General features: G+C 33.5%; 4 protein-coding genes across 4 annotated transcripts; 2 read left to right on the top strand and 2 right to left on the bottom strand.

Moving 5' to 3' along the window:
- Positions 1–532: 532 nt before the first annotated feature.
- LOC125819635 (dirigent protein 24-like) lies at positions 533–1,912 on the bottom strand. Its single transcript, XM_049499097.1, has one exon. It carries the CDS (start codon positions 1,848–1,850, stop codon positions 648–650), a length of 1,203 nt encoding a protein of 400 aa, XP_049355054.1. The 5' UTR covers positions 1,851–1,912; the 3' UTR covers positions 533–647.
- A 5,561-nt stretch (positions 1,913–7,473) lies between these two features.
- LOC125819641 (ALA-interacting subunit 1-like) lies at positions 7,474–9,012 on the bottom strand. Its single transcript, XM_049499103.1, has one exon. The coding sequence runs from the start codon at positions 8,755–8,757 to the stop codon at positions 7,711–7,713; it is 1,047 nt and encodes a 348-aa protein (XP_049355060.1). The 5' UTR covers positions 8,758–9,012; the 3' UTR covers positions 7,474–7,710.
- Positions 9,013–11,038: 2,026 nt separating this feature from the next.
- Positions 11,039–13,239, top strand: LOC125819657 (60S ribosomal protein L35-like). The gene is made up of 4 exons (XM_049499121.1): positions 11,039–11,120; positions 11,433–11,568; positions 12,203–12,359; positions 13,001–13,239. Exons 1-4 carry the CDS (start codon positions 11,117–11,119, stop codon positions 13,073–13,075), a joined length of 372 nt encoding a protein of 123 aa, XP_049355078.1. The 5' UTR covers positions 11,039–11,116; the 3' UTR covers positions 13,076–13,239.
- A 3,901-nt stretch (positions 13,240–17,140) lies between these two features.
- On the top strand, positions 17,141–19,157 carry LOC125819625 (exocyst complex component EXO70H1-like). Its single transcript, XM_049499084.1, has one exon. The coding sequence runs from the start codon at positions 17,210–17,212 to the stop codon at positions 19,151–19,153; it is 1,944 nt and encodes a 647-aa protein (XP_049355041.1). The 5' UTR covers positions 17,141–17,209; the 3' UTR covers positions 19,154–19,157.
- Positions 19,158–22,757: the final 3,600 nt, after the last annotated feature.

A 22,757-nucleotide genomic window follows, 5' to 3' on the forward strand; every position in this document is an offset into this window, starting at 1 on the left:
AATAGATATAGTTTTTTTTCAACAGCAATTCGATCTGAAAGTATAGGATGTTGTGTAGAAAATCTGAAAGATGTGGCACTATTTATTCTTATATTCATTCAAACATGGTGTGCAATTCTTGAAGGATTATTTTTTCTATAGAATATCACCATGCTTATGCATGAAGATAGATGTCAAAAGATTTGGTGTAAACAACTAAATATCAATACTATTGATCTATTTTTGAAGGAAGAGTGCCAGAAGTTGAAAAGGAGTTATCGTTGAGCAGGTGTTTGTGCTATTAATTCTTGCTTTCAATTTACTATTAAGGGCATCTTTCTTTAAATAATGCTACAAACTACTTTTCCCTTGTGCCTGTTTTTCCTTCTACAGCTGTATTGGTGGAAAAAGTTTCCAGGTATAAGATTTTGGTAGGTCTTTCATTTAATTAGATATCTTTTCATATACACTTTAGTGTTTCATGATGTGTGATGGAAAAATGAAACTCCCAAGTTGGATACACCTTTTTGTAATGAGTAAAATAGGTCTGATATAGATCATAATATCACCAGTACATTTAACCATTCAATTACATGCTTCAAAGTACAAAATATAAAGATTCAGAAATATAGCAAACATGTTGAATTAATATCTAGGGGGCATGCTGTTTAAGGGGTGATGTAGACGGTAAAGTGGGTAATTGTCTCCAGTCCATCAGTTGTATGTTGGTCCACGTGAGGAAGAGTTTCAATGGTGGCAAATCCTTTAGCATTCTCATACTTGCCAGTCCCTCCTATGATGGCAATGTGAGAAATTGGTGTGGCTGTCCTGTGAATTCCGAAGAAACTAATAGTATCATCAACTTCGTGATTATGTTCTCCGTGGAAAAGTGTTGTCAAGGCTAAAGTGTGGCTGGTGCCATCTGAAGAGCTTGTCAGGTAAAATCCTTGTGCCCTCCCAAGAATAACTGATCCCAGCTCATGCCCCTCTGTTAATTCATTGTCAACGACAGTAATAGAGCCAAACATGAGCTGCTGAAGCGATAAGCCAGAAGGAAGCTGTCCGGCTGTTACAAAAGGTTGGTTGTTATCACCAGTAACTACATCGTTGTTTCCGCTGTTTTGCAGGACAGTGTTAGCTTGTTGCTGACCGTTAAGGCCTGCAAGGAATGGATAATTGTTGTTGTTGACGATGTTGTTAATGTTGTTCAAAGAAACTCCTCCATTGATTGGGAAGATTTGATTGTTGAGCTTGGAGAAAGGCAGATTGTTGGCATCGGAAGTGGCTACAATTCCAGTGACCACTCTTCCTGAAGGAAGCGAACCACCAAGGATGTCATGCATGAAAAAGGAGAACGTGGGGTGCTCAAGGATGGGACTTTCTACTTTGGCGCCTGAGGTAGCAGCTGATGTGGTCCCACCTGGGGCTGCAGTGGCCACTCCTGGGGTTTTGGTGACAGGGGTAGTTACTGGTGCTGCATCAGCGACAGGGGCTGCTGCATTATCTGTTAAGTCAGCAGGAGGAGTCGCTGATGCAGCAGGGGAGATGACAGGGACTGAATCTGGTTCAGGGTCCGCTGGTAAATCTGCTGGAGGAGCCACTGTGTCTGCAGGGATGGAAGGATCAGCTACTGGTGCCACATCAGAATCAGGAGCGGTGACAGTAGCTGGTAATTGGTTACTCGGCAATGTGGTAGCTGGGGCAACCACAGGAGCCACAACAGGCTCATCTATTTCTGATGACGCATCTGCCACTTGGCTCACTTCATCAAGGATTCTTGCTGAACTGGCACAGTCAAAGGTGAGGACTAGCAGAAAAATGCAGAACGTGGCATGGAGTGTTTTCGAGGTGAGTTGGGAAACTTTCGCCATCTTTTCTTGAAAACGGTGCTAGAGTGAGATATAGAAGGCAAATGAAGTTGAGTAGATGCTTAATTGATGAGGAAAGACTGGAGCCTCAATGGTTATATATAGCTTTATTACATCCTAATAAAAAGTGGAGCTGATAAGGTGGTTTTGGTAAGGAGTGATAGATATGCCTGTTTTTTCTTGTTATGTTGCAGAACACCAAATCCACTTGGACATCAGGTTTGGTTGAACCAACTCTGAATTTATTTTTTTCTGATTAACTAGACAATTATCTCTTTATTTAATAACCGTGGTGTCCGGGCCAGCTTTCGCAGACTTCGACTTATTCCATGGGATACCTCCCACCAACTACATGTACCAGTTAACTTAGGACAGATGTTCATGTGCAGATATACTATGGACTTCACAGAAGCTTTCATCTTTTCAACATCTACAGGCAGAGTTGCCATGTCTCTATCTTCCTGTTTTTCCGAGCTTAAGAAAAATTCATAATTGCTAGCGGCAGAACGCAACTTAAGTTTCCTTCATAGATGATAAAATATTAAAATTTATCAGTAAATCTTGTTTAAGGCAGAAAAATTCTCTGTGAATTTCACACAATTCTGAAAGAAATGAGTTCCTAAACCTCAGAATTCTCCTTAAATTTCCTAAACCCGATATTTAGTTTAAAATTTGAAGGAAATTAAGTTGTTTTCTCATAAATAGCACATCTTCAAGAATCCTCATATATGTATTATCTATTCGTCCTCCAGCATTGTTTGTATTTCTTCTTTCAGGCCTTTGCAGCTTATTCCGTGCACCTTAATTGGTCTGTTAACTGTTAACTTTACGAATTTAGTCAGCCGATTTAGCTATACTATGTCTGCCCCTACACTTTCCTTTGAATCTGCACGGAGAAAGCAGTTTTGCCTATGCATGACTTCAATTTGATTTGCTTATCTAGTAAAATGTTTGTAGTCAGAATTTTTTTATGTGAGTTTCAATATAACTTTGCTACTGTTTAAGATCTGTGCATTTTTCTGATGAAACACACTTAGAAAAAGTTCATGGTGACACCAATTGTAGTTTATGTAACATCTCCCTTTGTATTGACAGAAACCAAAAGTTCCACACAAAATCTTCACCCTTATAACAAATATAAAAATCTTGAACAATCAAGAATTACAATAGAGAAAGAAATTGTGAATTACAGCTCAATGATTACTCTAGCAAGTTACTAACTTTAACCAAGATAAACATTGAATGAAAGAATCTTGTATGCTTCTTCATTTTTGTTAGATGTTACATTGACAATCTTGACAGTAGCATAGCCATTTGCATCATGATACTTTCCGGTACCTCCTATTACTGCTATATGAGATTCAAAAACATCGCCCCTATGCACCCCGAAAAACCTTAGACTATCTTCATACTCATTACCAAGAAAAGTAGTAGTCATCGCCATCATATGACTGCTACCGTCTTCTGAACTTGCTACATACATTCCTTGAGCTTTTCCCTTCAAAGATGAACCGTAAATGGAACCTTTGTATATGTCCTCATCGATTGTTATCACTGTCCCTAGTTCTAATTCTTGAAGTGTGGCTATAGCTGGGAATGCCATGCTGATCCCTTCCAAATCAAGCGTGTGAGTATGCAATCCGTTCATTCCAACATTTGGGTTTGTGTCGGTCAAGGGAATGCCTCCTACTGGAGGGAAATAGCCTAATGGTTTCGAGAAGGGAATTTGATGATGACTATTTACTCTTGTTGATGCAGGTCTTGATGAAGGGTGTTTTAGACTAAGAACATCTAGCATGTAAAAGGACGTTTTATGGCGTTCATGATGATGATTGTTCGTCGAGGAAGGATTGTTATTCAGAGTTCTAGCTGAAAATGATTGATTGCTCAATGTCAAGAAGAAGAACAAGAACCAAGAAATGACTAGTTTGGAAGGAGAGTTTAGCATCTTGATTGTTTGTAGAAGAGATTTCGATAGGTTCTTTGAGAACTAAGTGAAAAGGGGAAATCTCCAATAATACTTTTAACTTTTGAAGTGGAGTAGTTGATGTATTAATGAAGTAGTTAACATTGTTATGTTAGTTGACTTCTAAGGTCCTAAGGACCATTATTTCCTATCAAGAAAGTATGAAGAAAAAGAAATACTTCTCGTTTTAATTTATTTGTCTTTTGTTTGATTTTGACTTATACGGAGTATTACATAAAATAAAGAAGATACTCAGTGAGATCCCCACAAAGTGGGTATGAGGAGAGTAGAGTGTACGCATATATTATCATTACCTCGAGAGGTTGTTTCCGAAGGACCCTCGGGCTCAAGTGCATCAAATACAAGTAAAAGAGGAAGAAAACAATGATGAAAACATAACAATTAATATGAAAAATACAGTGTAGAACCTACAAGAAAGAAATAATACTAGCAACAAATTAGTGGGAAAAATGAAACACAATACACAATATATGATGATAGATAACAAAAGCTAGGAAAGACAACACTCTACCCCTACTTACTATCTATCGTATTACGCGACCTCGACTCCTTTCTATCTTGAGTCATGTCCCGGTAATATGAAGTTGTGTCATGTCCTCTCTAATCACCTCTCCCTAATACATTTTCGACCTACCTCTATCCCTCTGTGTACCCCTTACAACCAGCCTCTCACGCCTCCTCAATAGGGTGTTTGCGCACCTCCTTTTTACATGTGGCACAAATAAAATTTTGAGATTCAACCAAATTTTTATATCTTTTAAATATTTTAAGTTGTTAATTATTATGATTTATTAAACTTTTACTTTTTTTTTCATTTTCAAATATTATATATTACTCCTCTAAATCAATATACATGTGGCACAAATAAAATTTCAAAAAAAACTGTTCTAGTCCAACCTAAGGTAAATTGAGGATAGGTGTAACAGTTATTCCGAAGGTCTATCAGAAACAGTCTCTCTACCTCCGAATGTAGGGGTAAAGTCTACGTACACTCTACCCTTCCCAGACCCCATTTTGCAGGACTACACTGAGTATGTTGTTGTTGGTCTAAGATTTGCTTTGACAAACATTCAACATCTCAAAGTATGTTTTCAACTTGTGTTTAACTTCCCTCTTTTCTTTTATTTTTTTGCAAATGATCAGAAGGCAGAATGGCGATGACAGATAACATACACAAGATTCAGAATCACATATCTATTGAGGATGCTGCAAGAATGAGTGTTTTGTCCCGAACGTGGAGATATATTTTGTAGGTGTCTAGATGATCATTTTGTAAGTTGGAGCGTTTTCATTGTCAACTTGTAGTATAGAGGATCCTTTATTTTGGTTCTTGTGGCGTTTTGCTAGCATCACTTGAAGGATTTTGCGTTGTTTATATAACTAATATGTACACTAATAGTTTGTTTTTGTAATGCAAAGAACCAGATATCGTAAATAAGTTAAATCCCCTTGTTTTTCTTGGTGTGTTTACCTTTTATGTGTTGACAGTTGACACCTCTTAGTGAAAATACTGGCTCTACTATTGATTGTTACCGCCATTGGCTACAAAACTGTTTTGAAGGATAGTGTTAGCTTGTTGCAGATAATACATAGTCACCTCAATGAAACTTTATAATTTAGAACATGGAACTTTCTATATTCATATATAGAATTAGGTCTCATTGATTTCAAATAATGTAATTCAAATATAACTAACAATTGGTTAAAATAAACTCGATTCTTATTTGTTTTGTCACTCTCCTTGGTTGGCATCTGTTTCTGTCCTCACACTCAGTATATTATTAATATGATGAAAAAAATTCATCTTAATAATATGTTGGGCGAAGTTGATATAATATAACTCTCGAAAAACGAAATGTGATAAATAGAAATGAATGAGCGGAATATGATTAATTAAAAGATAAATTAAGCAAGCACATAGTCTACTTTAATTAATACTCTTTGTATTTTAATTTACATGTCATAGTTTGAAATAAAAAATCAAACTTTTAAATTTTAACCTTAAAATTGGTACATGAAATCTTTAGGTTCTTAAAATTAAGTAACTGTTTGATCATAAATTTCAAATATCTTTCACTTTATAAAATTTATGGAGTTGAAGTTAAAGATGTAGTTATTTTTGGTTATAGTTTTTACAAAAAATATTTATAAGTGAAATGTGGGTAAGTATCACTTAGAAAATACTTTTATTCGTTCATTTTTACTTGTCACATTTTATTTTAGTATGAGCATCAATTTGACTAATTTTCAAAGCTAAACTGAACTAGATTGATTCAATATTTAAAATCTAATATTTAGATATTTAAAAAATATACGAAAAAACATCATAAGTGGCAATCCTTCTCATATTAATACGATGAAAAAATTCAAATTGAAGGTACAAACAAAACTTCAAATTCATATAAATCTAATTTCAAATCATAATTTCATATCACTATCGCATGTCAGAGGAATAAGTACTTCATATCATTTTTTGCTAGAAAAAAAAAAAAACTATATGCAGAACATTTCATGAAGAACTTATACACAAACAGTTACTAGAAGTCACAAGCTTTGACTCTTCCACCAAACTAGATGGTAGAATGCTCAAAGCCAACACACCTTGTAGACATGTTAGTTACCTCTAATTAGGGGTCGCGGGATCCCAATCATCTCACCAAACCCTTCGATGGTAACCTATAGATAATCTACTCACACCGTAGTGCGTAAGACAAGAAATGAACAGCTCCATTGAGCAATTACTTCCGCGGAGAGTAAATACATCATTGCATAGCACTGTTTCCTAGCAAGTGAGTCTAATACTATATGCAGAACATTTCACTTACTTGTACACAGACAGCTACTACGAGATGCAAGCTTTATCCCTCACCAACCTAGACAGTTGAATGATCAAGCCAAACAGACATCATCGGCATGCTAGTTACCTCCTGGGTTCCGATTCCACGACACATAAGTTGGATCTCCAAGTTGCCTTGGCTTAAACTAGATAAACAATCATGAAAACCATAGCCAGAAAGAAACACAATCTACCAACAGTAATATCAGCAATACCAAGAAAATCATTCTTTCCACCAATCCAACTACTAGTTGTAGAAAGCACAGGCTTCTTCTTGCCATCAAAACTATAACGTCACGTTTATAATCTACTTGCACCACAGTGCGTAAGACGAGAATGACCAGGACCTTTAAGCAATTACTTCAATTATATATAAGTAAAATAGAATAAACACGTATCAAATAAAAAACATTTCACAACATATCATTGTTTCCTAGCAAATGAGTCTAAAGCTATATGTAGAACATTTCATAAAGAACTTGTACACAAAAACAGTTACCAGAAGACACAAGACTTGTATCTCACCAAACTAGATGGTAGAATGCTCAAGCAAACAGACTTCATGGGCATGCTTGTTACCACCTGTTTCCGATTCCACGACAAATATGTTGGCTTAACTAGATACACAATTATGAAAGCCATAGCAAGAAAGAAACACAATCTACCAACTGTTGGATAAACAATACCAAAGAAAATCGTTCTTTCCACCAATCCAGCTAGTTGTAGAAAGCACAAGGTTCTTCTTTCCATCGAAACTATACATATCATAAATGTTTTGCAATATCACATTTATAATCTACTGGCATCATTCAAGTCTTTTAAGCAATTACTTCGATTGTACACACATATTTTGAATAACACTTATCAAAGGGAAAATACTTCATTACATATCATCGTTTCCTAGCAAATGAGTTTAAAAGTATATGCAGAACATTTTTAAAAAAAAGAACTTGTAGACAGATAGCTGCTACAAGACACAAGCTTTGTCAACATCAACCTTAGATGGTAAAATGCTCGAGCCAACAGACTTCACATGCATGCTAGTTACCTCCTGGGTTCCGGTTCCATGACAAATATGTTGGATCTCCAAGCTGCCTTGGCTTAACTAGATAGACGACAGTGAAAGCCATAGCCAAAAAGAAACACAATCCACCTACAGTAAGATAAGCAATACCAAGAAAATCATTCTTTCCACCAATCCAGCTAGTTGTAGAAAGCACAAGCTTCTTCTTTCCATCGAAACTATAAGTATTGTAATTGTTCAGCAACGTCACGTTTATTGTATCACCCGCCTCCAGATCCACCTCTATCTTCCCATACAACTTCCTAAACGTCGGAAGTGCAGCAGTTCTCATCCAAACAATTAGATCTTCTTGCTTGTCCAACGATTCATTCTTAAGCTGCCCACCCCCAATTAGCGGCCCAGTCTGAAAGTTTAACGGAAAAACATCTTTTCCAAACTTATGATCAATATCACTCTTCCAAGCTATACCATTTTTGTTCACATTCAACAGCTGATTATTATTAACAGTAAAATTGTAAGTATCATTAAACAAACTCCAAGCAATCAACCCACAAGGCACAATTGGTAGACCATTAACACGATCTTCCGGGTCACAAGAACCAGTAGCATCCCTTTTACTAGCACTTTTCAACTGCTGATCGCTTCGACTTTTAACATACCTACGATGATTCTGATAATAATTCTCAAGCTGATAATAAACATAAATAGGCTGCTTCATTCTCTTAGGCACAGTCAAAGTCCTAACACATGTTTTATCTATGCTAGAATTAGTTATAAACCCAATTTTATCATCTGTCGAATTCAGTGGCACACATACAGAATCATAACGATCAACAATTTCAACAACATCTCTAGATGCTAAAAGTGAAACAACCCCAATTGGGATAAACACAATACCAACAAGCAAAAAAACAGAAATCACCCATTTTGGAGTTAGAATCGGTTTGCAAGCTGGAAGTTCCTGTTGAGTGAATCTTGAATACTTGGGTCGGTTTGAATTTCTTCTAATTGAAGTATTATCATCAGATCCAGCACCACCAGTAGTTGAAGATGAAGGGTTCATCTTTTTTTTTTCAACTCAAAATCAACTAAAACACAAAATCAGTTGAACCCAGATGAATTTTTGATGATTTTTTGAGAAATTTTTGGAGAATCTGAAGAAAGTGATGAATTTGAGAAATGGGTTATCGCTATAATTAAGGAATTTTGATCGGAAATCGGAATATATGGAGACGATTAGCTGTATGTTTACTCGTTTTTAGGGATTTTGTTTATTCAAGACTGCCTGCTTTTGACTTTGAATAGTATTAAAACGACGACGACTTGATCCACGTTTCTGTTTCTTTGCTACTCTCTCCGTTTCTATTTTTTCGTCCTACTTTTCTTTGTAGTCCGCTAAAATAATACTCCCTTCGTTTAAAAAAGAATGACCTCTTTCCTTTTTTGATAGTAACATTTTAATTTCAGATTTTCACGTGGCATGTTTAAAGCCACAAGATTGAAGGACAATTTAGTACATTTAACATAACTTTAATTTAGGACCACAAGATTCAAAAGTCTTCTTTATTTTCTAAAACTTTGTGCCAAGTCAAACCAGGTCACTCTTTGTGAAACGGAGAGAGTACTACTAATATTCTCTCCGTTTCTATTTATCTTCGTTCTTACCAAAAATAAATGTTCCTTAATACATGTGATTTAACAAAATCTATATATAAATAGTTATTGATCTTGAATATGTTCCTTAATTTTTCGTTCTTCTTCTTATTTACCCTTGAGAGTTATTGATATTGAAAGTATGAATTTGATAGACATAGAAAAAACTAAATGATAATTCATGTTTATTGGTCATTTAAATTAATCAAAATAAATTAATTTATGTTATTCATGAGATCACTAAACATAAATAAAGGTACAATGGTAAACTTACCTAATTTCTGAAGGGGCGTGAAAATCTAAAATGGTAACATATAAATAGGAACAAAGGAAGTATTACACATCGTATGTTTGTGTTTTGATATATTTGACAACAACAACAATAATAAACTTAATGTATTCTCATAATGTAGGGTGGAAGATAAAATATAGACAGATCTTATTATTAACTTAGAAGTAAAAAGATTGTTTCCGATAAACGCTCGACTTGAGACATTTTGATATATTTGACATATTTTTAGTTTGAAACTACAAATTTTTTTTTTTTTTTGTATTAAGTTAAAATCAAATAAATAATCGGAGCGAGTACATTCTAGAAAGAGGGGTGAAGGTTACAAGGAAGATTCTTGTGATTGACGAGTAGGTAGGGTGGCGTGGGTGGGCTGCCATAAGAGTAAATTTCCCCAAAAAAAATCTCACATAGGGTGGACCATATTAGTATATACTTTATTTGTATTTATACATATAATTTTAAGATTAATGAATTGATAAATCAAAGTGAAAAATAATTAACCATGGTTAAGGTTTAAGAAGTGTATAGTAAACAAGATATGTAGTGGTATAATAATTTTGGTTATCTACTTATTTAGGAGTTGACTAGTTGGTACATGAATATTGAGTTACAATTTTAGAAAACTAATAACAAATTTCATTTATGAGCTTTTAAATTGGTACTATAATTAGAATTTGATAAAATCACCTTCAAACAATCACGTTGAATGTTTGTATGATTAAAATTCAGGCATTCAATGCTTTTCTAGTTAATAATCCTATAAATTCAAGTAAAAATATTTAAAAATTGTTGCTAAAACTTTAAGTCGAAAGTCTTATAACTTCAGTCTCAAACGTCAAAAGTTAATTTCCAAGTGGCTAAACATGCATAACTCTATATACTACAACTATTTCTTAAATGAAAATCTTTATACAAATATCCAACTGATTTTATTATTTATTTTCTAATCGATACACATAAAATACAAATAGACACATATTTTCATAGAGAGAGGGCCAGAAAAGATCAATGAAATATTAGAGTGCAAGCTAGCTAATCTACCAACAAATCCTGGATTTCTCATCCACGAAGGTAAACTTGGGCTCATTGAATAAAAACACTCGAGTTGAAGGCCAACGAGTGATTGCGACAACTATGGACCCCTTAACTAGGTTACACTAAAATTATATAGTTATACACATATATTATGTATAATTTATACAATTGTCATGTATTTTTTATTAAAACAAATTGTATGAACGACCATTTAGGTTAATTCTTCGATCAGAACGATCGATCGATACGGCTAACCCATAATTTAACTATATGGGCCAACTAATTACTACGCAAGTCCAGCCCAAAAGAGAACTTAAGACAAAGCCCAGTATATAACCCTATTATATACCCCTAATTCCGTCCGTATTCCATTTAGGGTTTCAGAATCAACACTCACGAGCCGCCGCCGCCGCCTCTGTAGCTATCTCCACCAACATCAACAATGGGTACGTATACTCAAATCACTGTAAAATCGCCAATTCTGAATCAATTTTATAGTTTTTCTTCAATTTTTGTGATTTATACGGTTAAAAATAGTCTATCGTAGTGATTTTCAGTTTAGGTATAGTTTGATGGATTGATTTGTTACAATTTTGTGATTTATGATGAATTTGAACGTAAACGGAGGGGAGTTGATACAGAGGTTTCATGTAGTTGAAATTGTGATTAATTTGGAAGTGAGGAGGAGTTGATTGATTTTGCTTCGTAAATCTGATGTAGTTTTAGTGGTTAATTTTGTGTTTTTGGTGAAAATGCAGCCAGAATCAAGGTTCATGAGCTGAGGAACAAGTCGAAGCCTGATCTACTGACTCAGTTGAAGGATTTGAAGGCAGAGCTTGCTCTTCTTCGTGTTGCCAAGGTCACTGGTGGTGCTCCTAACAAGCTCTCCAAAATGTATGCATTCTGTCTTTGTTTGAGTTAGTTTAATAGTTGTTTGGATTTAGTATAATTTCGCTTGAGATTAGTATATTGCAAGTGATTAGTGTGATTGCGAAAGCATACAGTTGAAATGAGCTACATGTACATTACCTATCTTATATTGCACCCCGAATGACACTCGGTATGATTAACAATATTGTTCTGTATAGTTCGATCCATTAATTGCGAATTACTTTTCAAGTGTTGTCTTTTTTTCCCACTTGACATATATAACCAGTCAAGCCCACTTCAAGTGAGTGATTGGGAGCATTGCTAGAAACCTTGTAATATGAGAGTGAAGCAATTTGTATGCTATTAATGGCTTGTTATTAGTGAAGCTTATTATTCTAACATCGTACGGAGACTTAGTATTGGTGATCTTTTGAAATGGAGTATTGGTGTTTATACTCATAGCATGCAAGAAAAACTTTGTTGGTGGTGTCTTTGCAATAAAAACGTAGCTGGTGGTGTCTTTTCTTAGTTTGGTGACTAAACGATAGAATGAATCAACTAATGCAAATGTTTTGGCTATTATCAATTTGAGTGTTGTATGGCTTTGTTTATACTTTTGATATCGACCCTGATTATCTTAATGATTGTGTGGATGCAGCAAGGTGGTAAGGTTGTCTATTGCCCAGGTTCTGACTGTAATTTCACAGAAGCAAAAGGCTGCTCTTAGGGAAGTTTACAAGAACAAGAAATACCTGCCTCTTGACCTGCGCCCAAAGAAAACTAGGGCCATCCGCAAACGTTTGACCAAGCACCAGGTAATCCTTGATTTTAGCCTTGTGTTTATGCACTTAGAGCTATTGAGCTTCTGGGGTCTTAATTTTGCAATGCATATGTTACTCTTGGTTCTATATATGGCGTCCTCTATCCCAATAATAATGAAACTATTACTATTTAGTGAGTATAGTATTTGTTTATTTTTGGCTACTCCTTCCGTCCTAATTTATGGGACACACTTTCCCTTCTAGACTGAATGTCGCCTTCCGATAATTAGACATAATTTATCTTTAAAATTCTCCTTAATATATAACCACACAAAATGCTAAGAATTGTTTTAAACCACAAATTTTAAAAGTCTTCCATTCTTTCTTAAACTTTATGCCAAGTCAAACAGTGCCACGTAAATTGAGACAGAGGAGAGCTATGTTTGCAACATTTTTTCAAATAGTTTTAAGTAGATATTGTATCCGGATCCTAACAACTTGTTACAACAGAGGGCTTTCTCTTTTTAAACAATGAATGTGGATGAGGGGTGTTTGTGATGCTATGCTGCCACAGTTTTCTTCAATATCTCCTGCATCTTCTTTTGTCTCTTTCCTAGCAATGTCATTGATACCTAACTACAAGTGTAAAACAACATAATTAATGACATTAACTTAAACTCTTTATATCCTCACAGGCGTCTTTGAAGACGGAGAGGGAGAAGAAGAAGGAGATGTACTTCCCTTTGAGAAAGTATGCTATCAAAGTGTAGGCTAGGATCTAAGTTCGCAGAAATTTTGGTGTTTGAATCAGGATATATATTGGTTTAAACCATTTATCATGCAAATTTTGTTTAGTTTGCTTTTGTTTGGCACTTGTGACATTAGAAACATGACTGATATGGAGCTTTATTTGTTCCTAGTATCAAGTGTTTGCTTATTTTATGTTATTAAAAGTACCCTTTTCATTAGGTATTTCATGCCATGTTGAGATTTTTATTTGATCCTAGTGGGTTTTAGAAGTCCATTTGACTTGGTTAGACAAATGATTGCTTGATTAAGTGAGGTCATGTTGCTGTTAGCACCTTGAATGGAATTCAATTAATGTCATAGTAGCAACTTACACAAGATATGTACATGTCTTGTGCTCACACATATTTTTCTAAGATATCTCATGTACGAGCGCAAACAACACGTAATGTGTGGATTAAATTCATTATGATTTTACTATTTTATTGTACTATAGCTTGATATTGAAGTTTAGAAGAACAAAGGGAGGAGTGTTGAATTTTGTGCCAACTAGTGGAATTGAGTTGTTTCTCCCTTAGAGCATTGGGTATGGAAAAATCTTTGGCAGGAACGCTTCCTTGGAGGTCCTATGTGGTGTGAAATTGGATTAGTCGGACTTTAATGTGTGTACTAAAAACCATATGGGAAATCAAAAAAAAGAGAAGAAAACAACTAGTTCTTGGGGTATCTTAGGTACCGCGTGAAATTAGTCTAAACTAAAGATCCTTTAATTTTGATTAGTACATTACAAAATCTTTAACAAATCAAATCTCTTTATCATTGCTTACTCATAGATTTGTGTCGATTAGGTAGTAGTGAATAAATAAATAAAAACAAACTTTTTAGTGACCATCAACGTGCCTTTTTTTCAAAGGATTATAATAAAAGTTATGATCTGAGATTAATGACAGAAATGCCGTGGACTAATCACTAATTCTGCATTATACGTGCAACCCTCAAGATTTTCTTCTCCTTTTTTTTTTTTTTTTTTTTGTCTTTTATGCCTAACATTATTCAAGAATTATTGAATTGGTCCAAAACATATATTTTTTGGTAACGGTCAAAATAAATTATTCTAACATATAGTATTATATTAGTCATTAGAGCAATTATGAGTATAATTTAGTTGGCTACTAGAAAACTAACTCGTGCTATTTATTATTAATATTATAAATAGCAAGTTCGTTTAATCAACCAAAGTTATTGTAGACATGTTTACGCGTAGCCCATGTGATTGCTTATTAAAATAATGCAAACCAACATTTTTCATTAATAAAATATTTAGTGTGATATTACAAGTGAAGTCGGGAGAGATAGTATTGGAGCGAGGATTTGTATTAAGGAGGTTCAATTTATGGAAAAGTAAACACACGAAGAAGTCGAAGGGTGTTTAACATCTAATATAGATATGTTTAATCCCTTTCGACTTCTTCGTGTGTTTGCTTTTTCATATTTTGAACTTTCTTAATTCGTGCAAATTTTGGCTCCATACTTATGATATATATAAAATAATTTTAATCGTGTATAAATAATGTAATCTTCCATCGAAAGAGATTCAAATGACCCCCTCAATCCTACTTAGTTTCACCCCTGTGGAGAGGGTGATATGTATAAATCTTACTACTATCTTTGTGAGGTGCATAGATTGTTTCGTATAAAGATACCCAAGTACTCAAGAAAAATTGTTAACCTTTTCCTTTTTTTCCCCAAAGTCGATGGTATTTGGACTAGTTTACGTATAATTTCTGCTTATAGTATAGGTGTCGGATAGTTCATCCTATTAATATATGTATCAGGTAACTTCAGTTGTGTTTGGCCACGTATTGGGTAACTTTAATGGTGCTCGAGCCATATATCAGATAACTCTGATGGTATTTGTCCAGCTTGTGCACAACCCAATAAACAACAAGATATATAACTCAACCCATCAGACTTGAGCAAATGAACCAAAAAACTCATAATTTTCCCTATTTTATCGAACACTAGGACACATCTTCGCTTAAAGGTGAAATAATTTTTTTCTTGAAATAATTTCAACATTAGAAATTATTAGCTAGAAAAATATAGCTTTGATGGAATAAGCAATTTGACTGTAATTTCCAATTGGAAGTCATTTTAATGAACTGAAAGTCGTTTTATTGTTAAAGGTGCACCCATGCTCCATATAAATTAGTTAGTCAATATAGTCTATTTATTCAAAATATAATTATTGCTATTAAGAAAAATATATAACAAAATGTACACTTAAATCATTTGGAAAAAACAAGCCCATTTTATCTAGAAGACAAATATTTTCCAACTGAAAAAAGAAAAGAATATATGGTTATTTGCTTCTTTTTTTCTCCCGATCTTTAATTTATTTCTCTCATAATAAATAATTTTTTGTTGGATACAGTTTTATATTTTTTTATATAACATTTCACAAGTTATATAATGATTTCAGATTTTAAAGAATTTATGTTCCACTAGGCATAAGTTCCACTGTTAAATAATAAAAATTAAAAATTAATTCATCTGAATAGAGGAAACGTAATATCAATTTATTTAAAGGACAATGATGAAATGGTCACAACTGAAAAAACCATAATACCAACCCCCATATAACACCTTCCAAGTTGTTTCCTTAGTCAAACTAATTACATTATCTGTGAAAATAGGAAATAATAATAATAATAATAATAAAGTAATGATATTTTTCATATTATCTATTTAATATGTGAATATAGAACTTATACCAAAATTCCATGAAAAAATGTGGAAGCATCTAATGGAAAAGAGGTGGCTTGGCATGGAAGAAATGAGTGGTGTTGAATTAGAATTTAAAATTTATGGCTTTTATATCGATCTGTTTAGATAAATATATATTATAAATATGAGGTTACAGTTAAATACATATAAATATTCAATGGATTTCTTAATATATACACATAGTTTGGATAAAAAATATTATGTCATGTGAATCGATAACTTAGAAGCTAGGTTTGCCCCCTAGTCTAAGATACAAATGTGAAAATCTTGAGCAAATTATAAATTGAAAAGCCATAAGGTAGGAGTGATTAAATTATAGCTTCGATCGATTTTGGCTCATAAACATTTCAAATGTATACTAAATACGTAGATAAGTCAAAAAATATTTATATAAATCAGTTTGATCAATTTGTCGCTTACACAAACACTCTCTAAATTTCTCTAGATCTAACATAACAACTTTAGGGCATTATAAAAATATACAATGGACAAGAGGATCCTTGATGCGATAGTAAGAGCTGCCGCCAGTGATCTACTGGTCATAAGTTCAAACTGTAGAAAAAATCTATTGTAGAAACACAAAATAAGACTACGTACAAATTATAATATACAATACGTTTCGATCCTTCACCAAACTTGCACATACAGAAAGCTTTGTGCATTTACCTACTAGTTTCTTAAAAATTCTATTTTAATATGAACCATAAAGATTATTTTTTTGTATTTGTAATCATATATTGGGATGACCATAGACTTTAGAATTGATTTGTATCCATACATTGGGATGACCAGTCAAATTCAATGCCCACAACTCAACCCTCATCTTAAGGATCTAAAATTTATTTTAATAATTTTGGTGGAGTTTTGTCAAACAGTATCTTAGTTCAAATCAAGGACTTAAAATTGCTCTTACAACCAATATTGGTTATAATGAAATGACTGTGATTCCTTTATCCTTAATTAGATATTTTAGGTTTAGTTCCGAAAATGAAAAAAAAAATCATGTTTGGAGCGTCACCTCCAGAAATGACCCCTCCAATTCACTAATCCAAATTAATCAGACTCTTTTACAGATATCGAACACCAAGTGGGAAACCAGAAAAAGAAAAAATATGCTCTTTGAAGATGCAATTGTCAATAAATCCTGCTGTATTGGCTCTTTCTTACCTCAAAGTTTCAAAAAAAAAATCTCAAGTCTTTATCAAGTCCATTTAGTGTACCAAGTCAATTTTTCCCTTTTCTATTTAAACTCTCTTATCATAACTATTATTCCTACACCAAATATTCACAATAACTTTCTTTACTACAAGATCAAGAATCATTACTCTTTCGTTTCGATACAAAAATAAATAAATATTTTTTTTCACAAAATGGCGATTCTTGACATGTCTAAGAGAGAACCATCATCACCATCGACACCACAGAGAGCCAAAAAGAGCCTATTCTCTTTCGCGAAAACCACTTCATCCCTCTCTTCCTTTTCTAGTCATATACCTCCTCAGAAACCTTCGTTGACATTCTCTCGATCTATCATGGAAGAGAATATTGATAACGCGGACACTATTATCAAAAAATGGGATCATAAAGAATCGTCTAACGAAAAATTCACTTCACTCTTTCAAGAAGATAGAAAAGAAGCCAAAGAATACATTCAATGTGTCAAAGACTTGAAAAAAGCTATGCATTTTTTTGTTACACAACATTCAACTTGTAACAAACTTGTACTTGCACAAAACTTGATGCAAAAGGCTATGAAAAGACTAGAAAATGAATTTTACCAAATTTTGTCAACAAAAAAGGAGCATTTGGATCCTGAATCAGTATCCAAGTCTAGTCAATCCTCACACATATCGAGGTCAATTTCAGTTGATTCAGAAGAATCAACTGACCCCGGAAATGAGATTCAGCACACTACTGGTGCTGAATCCATTTCCGAGGCTGAACATCTTTCACTTCTAACAATGTCTGATCTCAAAATGATCGCGGATTGTATGATTGGTTCTGGCTATGCAAAAGAGTGTTGGAAGATCTACAGGATCATCAGGAAATCTATCGTCGATGAAGGACTCTATCGTCTTGGAATTGAATCGCGTAGCTCAGCTTATGTTAACGCGATGAAACCAAATGTTCTCGAACATCAAGTCAAGCATTGGATTGATTCAACTAAAATCGCGGTGAAAACACTCTTCTATGGAGAGAGGTTTCTTTGTGATCATGTTTTTTCAACCTCGAAAACAATCAATGAAACATGTTTTAGTGATATAGCCAAAGAAGGAGGAATCGTTTTGCTTAAATTTCCTGAGCTCGTTGCAAAGACGAAGAAATCACATGAAAAGATTTTTCTTTTAATGGATTTGCACGAAGCAATAGCTGAACTATTGCCAGAGATCGAATCAATCTTCTCGTTTGATTCGATCTCATCTGTCAAAGTTCAAGCTGTTTCGTCATTAAATAAACTTAAGATCTCTGTTCTAAGTATCATCTCTGATTTCGAGCAGTCAATACAGAGGAATTCCTTGAAAACACCAGTTCCTGGTGGGGGAATTCATCCGTTAACCAACTCTGTTTCGGATTACTTGGCTTCGTTAGCAAGCTACAATGGAGTCCTCTCATATATCATTTCTGACTCTACATCAACGAAATTTGCTGAAACTTATTTCGACAGTGCATTGATAAGTGAAACTCCCGAAAATTCATCAGTCTGTGCTAAATTGGCTTGGATTGTACTCGTTCTGCTTTGCAAACTCGATTGCAAAGCAGAGTTGTACAATGACATCGCGTTATCCTATCTCTTCTTAGCTAACAATATCCAATTCATTATCGAGAGGGTACGTGGAAGTACCCTCAAGATCATATTGGGAGATGAATGGATATTGAACTTGGAGAGAAAGGTAAAGTTGTATTCAACAAAATACGAAAATGTAGCTTGGAATAAGGTGTTTATGTGTTTGCCTCAGAGTTTAGATCCCTCGATTTCCTCTGATACGATTAAGGAACACTTCAAACGATTCAATGAATCGTTTGAAGCAACGTATCAGAGACAGAAATCGTGGGTTGTACCTGATGGGACTCTACGAGACGAGATCAAAGTATCGATTGCAAGAAAATTGGTGCCTTTTTATAGGGATTTTTATGAGTACTATATGGTAGTATTGAGTGGGGAAAAAGATTTGGAGGTGTTGGTAAGATTTTCACCTGATAATATTGGGAATTGTTTGTCTGATTTATTTCATGAAAATGTTAGGTCAAGGAGTTTAATATTGTCATCATCAACATCATTGCCAAACTCATGTGTTTGGCAATGTATTTCTTAAATAATGTGTACTAAGTACCGTATGCTGCTCGGACTCTTCAAAAGTGTTACTGGATCCTCGTAAAGTAATGTGTTTTTGGGGGATACCATACATGTGGGACAACATTTTTGAAGAGGTCCGAGCAACATAGATTACAAATTGTTGATTTTAATACTAAAAGTTCTCTCAAGTCTTGAAGAATTATAAGTAAATTGTGTGCTTGATTGCCCATGAGTTCTATTTTGAATCGAGAAGTATTAAACTAATAAATGTTGTGGGATTCTCAAAAACTAGTTTATTTTTGAAGGATTTGATACTGATGCGATAATATTTTTGGAAAGGTCAGAGCAACATAGATTACAAGTTGTTGATTTCAATACTAAAAAGTTCCCTCCCTGAAAAATAAGTAAATTGTGTGCTTGATTGTCCATGAGTTCTATCTTGAATCGAGCAGTATTAAATAATTATATTAAATTTTATTGCCAAAGAGATATATTTACTAAAACATTATGAATGAATTTGTTACTTTTTTTCTAGCATTACAAAATATATTTTTACTTTTTTTTCTTTGTTGCACATTTTTAAAACTAAAGCCCACCTTTTAACTTCGATTAGCGATTAAAGCCCAATTAGGTTTGGAGTTTATACACAGGGTATGCTTTGGTATATCTAGTTATGTAGGGTGAGTAACTTTAGTCTTTGCGGAATGCACAAATTGGATATGCCTGCTTGTGATATCACTAATCCCGGAAAACAATTCTTTCCCCATTGACTTTTCTCCTAACGACCCATTGAATTTACCCTGATTTATTTTGGATTGTAACATATTAATTCACAATAAAATGCTTGTGGTAAGAATATATGATTCATGACCTTATTAGGGGTGTGCAAAGGCATATTAATGACCTAAAGATTAAGGTTTGGAATTTAAAATTCTACCGCAATCCATTTGATTTATATGTAGTATATTATTTTGATAGCGATGGTGGAGGGCAAATGATGTGATGTATCATGTAGTGTTCACTTTACTAAAATGTCAATGTGATATTTTGGAAGTCTATTTTGTACATCCCTAACAAAGGAGGGTTATGTTTGAATCACTTCAATTAATATGGGGTATTTTAATTTCATTATATATAGCAAAGGGTTAAGTAGATTATTTATTTTTTCCGATAATTACTTTATTTTTGTAGATTTTAAACTGTAAATTTTATTTTTTAAAAACTTAAGAAATATGAGCAATTAATTACAACAAAAATTAGATGAACTAATCAATCTACTTTGAATCATGTTACTGAGGAAGAAAGGCAAGTGTTAAATACAAGTTGAGAGTTAACCATAGAATTAAGTAAAATTTGCATCATAATTAAAGTCGAGTCGACAGCTTAAATCATATGATTTTATGGGTACAAGGTCATGAATCATATATTAATACTCCAAAACATCAGTTATCTCATTACTTAATTTACCAACTCTTCTTGAATTAGCCTTACCCAAAAACAGTACAGTCAACAACAACAAACCAAGTATAAACAATAAGCAAAATTTGAGAAAGGTAGAGTATACACAAATTTATTCTTATCTAGAAAAATTGATTTCCAAAGATCCTCGACGACGACTAATATAGTTCAGAAAAGTGAATTGTCAGATGCATAGTTTTCCTCTATAATAACAGTACATCACAAAGTGTTCCTTTCAAATAAATGTTACTACAACATTATTGGGCGTAATATATAAATAGTGTAAGATTTAATCATCGTAAAAATTTCACTTTGACGTACTGCTAAAGTTTGTTATCTTTTTAAAGGTGCAAGATTTGTTCTTCACCTATATATATCCATTATATTGTTTCAAGAAACAGGGAAACAAATAATTGAGCTGGGGCTAAGATGTCTATCATTAAAGTAATTAAGGGAGGTCCACATGTTTCATTTTTCCTATTCTTAGTCCACTTCTTTTGTCCCACTTTAATTTATTGCACAAGTGAGACATTATTTCAACCAATTCTTTCATTTTTTGGCTTTAAATTTATCTACAAAGAAAAAAAATTCACCCAACTACTACCTTTTACTTTTACATTAACATTTGTACAATTGCTCGTCGTTTGGGTTTTACTTCGTTAGATGATTTTTACATGAAGTCATAATAGCTCGATTGATTGATTACTTATACCATTTATCATTAACTTAAAGTGCCTCAAAAGTTAAAATTATTGCAGAACATGGAGTTGTCGCTTTGAAGTTTCTCATAAAAAAGGGTAGACAAAAGCTTACCTACGGTGTCTCCTAGAAGTCGTGCGGTGAAGAATAACCCATCAAATTTTTGTCCAAACCATTCATTTGTCACCTCTATACATGACTAATAATGTTTTTCAAAGAAGTGTAAGTTCTAGATATGGCAACTGAAGAACCAAAAACCAAAATCATCCCAATAAACATAACTTCCAAATATGAAGGCTTCTTGATCTTGAGATAGCATAGGCATGGTAACAATATTGACACGGTAACGCCCAAAAGCGCGTCCGCAAATGTCATGACATATCCAAAAATTGAAACGGTCAACGCCACAATGACCGTGCTGTGACCAAAAATATTCAGATGAAGTAGCTCACGATAAATTTACTCTTTCGTAAAGGGAATTTATCTTCAATAGCCATTGCAATTGGAGAGACGACAAGAGCATACTTTGTTATTGGATTAACGAGTGTCGTATATATCGCAATTTTCAAACTAATTTTCCCGATAGGGAGATTTAATGTTATTTGTGACATTAAATTTTGTCCATACATTAAGTACCCCATAGTTGCCATTGATCCATAGGTTATGGTGCTTAATATAAAACACACAAATAAAACCTGTATGACAAGAAGAAAAAAAAAAGATTCAAGTTATACACACTGATCAAGTAAAATATGTTTATAATTATTGGTGTGTAAATGACTTTTCATGCAATTATAGGGGGTATTTTATATTTTTTTCTCTTGATTAAACAATATTAGATGATAATGCGTAACTTTTGACCATGAGACTAAAAAGAAAATATAAAAAAGATGACATTAGTCTAAAGTAGTCTTGTGAATTGTCTTTTTATATTGTCCATTTCTCAATGTCTAATTATTTCTTCTTTCTAGTACCAATAATACTCCAATTCTCAATTCCTCCAACCACTTCTCATACACAATTTTTTGAAATATATATATCTTTTTAAAAAAAAAATTGATTGGTCACTTTTTTTCTTTAGAAAAATGAGTTTTTAATTTATAAAAATAAGGAAATGACTTTTCTAATGAAAGCAGGAGAAACAAGTTTCATAAGTGAAACACCCTTAAACTATGTGAAATGAACAAAAATGTCAGCCTATTATAATTTGGTCCAAAAATGCATTTGCCTCATTACTTTCGTCCATAAACGCCCTTATTGTTATTTAATGGGTCAAAAATGCCCTTCCAAATAAATATATTATTTATTTTCTTTTTAACACATATTTTTTCTAATAATATTTTTTAAAATTAGTGAATGTTTATCCTACTTCAATTTTTTTTAAAATATTTCTTATTTTATTATAATTATTTTTTATCGTTATATAAATGAAAATTAAAGATGGATATACTATGATGTTATATATG

The sequence above is a fragment of the Solanum verrucosum genome, unplaced genomic scaffold (genome assembly GCF_900185275.1).
Source record: "Solanum verrucosum unplaced genomic scaffold, falcon-dt-bn FXZP01000255.1, whole genome shotgun sequence".
NCBI lineage: Eukaryota > Viridiplantae > Streptophyta > Magnoliopsida > Solanales > Solanaceae > Solanum > Solanum verrucosum.

Excerpts from the sequence above, each read along its gene's own strand:
- LOC125819635 (XM_049499097.1), bottom strand. The coding sequence starts at position 1,850 with ATGGCGAAAGTTTCCCAACTCACCTCGAAAACACTCCATGCCACGTTC.
- LOC125819641 (XM_049499103.1), bottom strand. The coding sequence starts at position 8,757 with ATGAACCCTTCATCTTCAACTACTGGTGGTGCTGGATCTGATGATAAT.
- LOC125819657 (XM_049499121.1), top strand. Across the intron at positions 11,569-12,202 it reads CCTAACAAGCTCTCCAAAAT|CAAGGTGGTAAGGTTGTCTA; the intron begins GTATGCATTCTG and ends GTGTGGATGCAG. Across the intron at positions 12,360-13,000 it reads AACGTTTGACCAAGCACCAG|GCGTCTTTGAAGACGGAGAG; the intron begins GTAATCCTTGAT and ends ATATCCTCACAG.
- LOC125819625 (XM_049499084.1), top strand. The coding sequence starts at position 17,210 with ATGGCGATTCTTGACATGTCTAAGAGAGAACCATCATCACCATCGACA.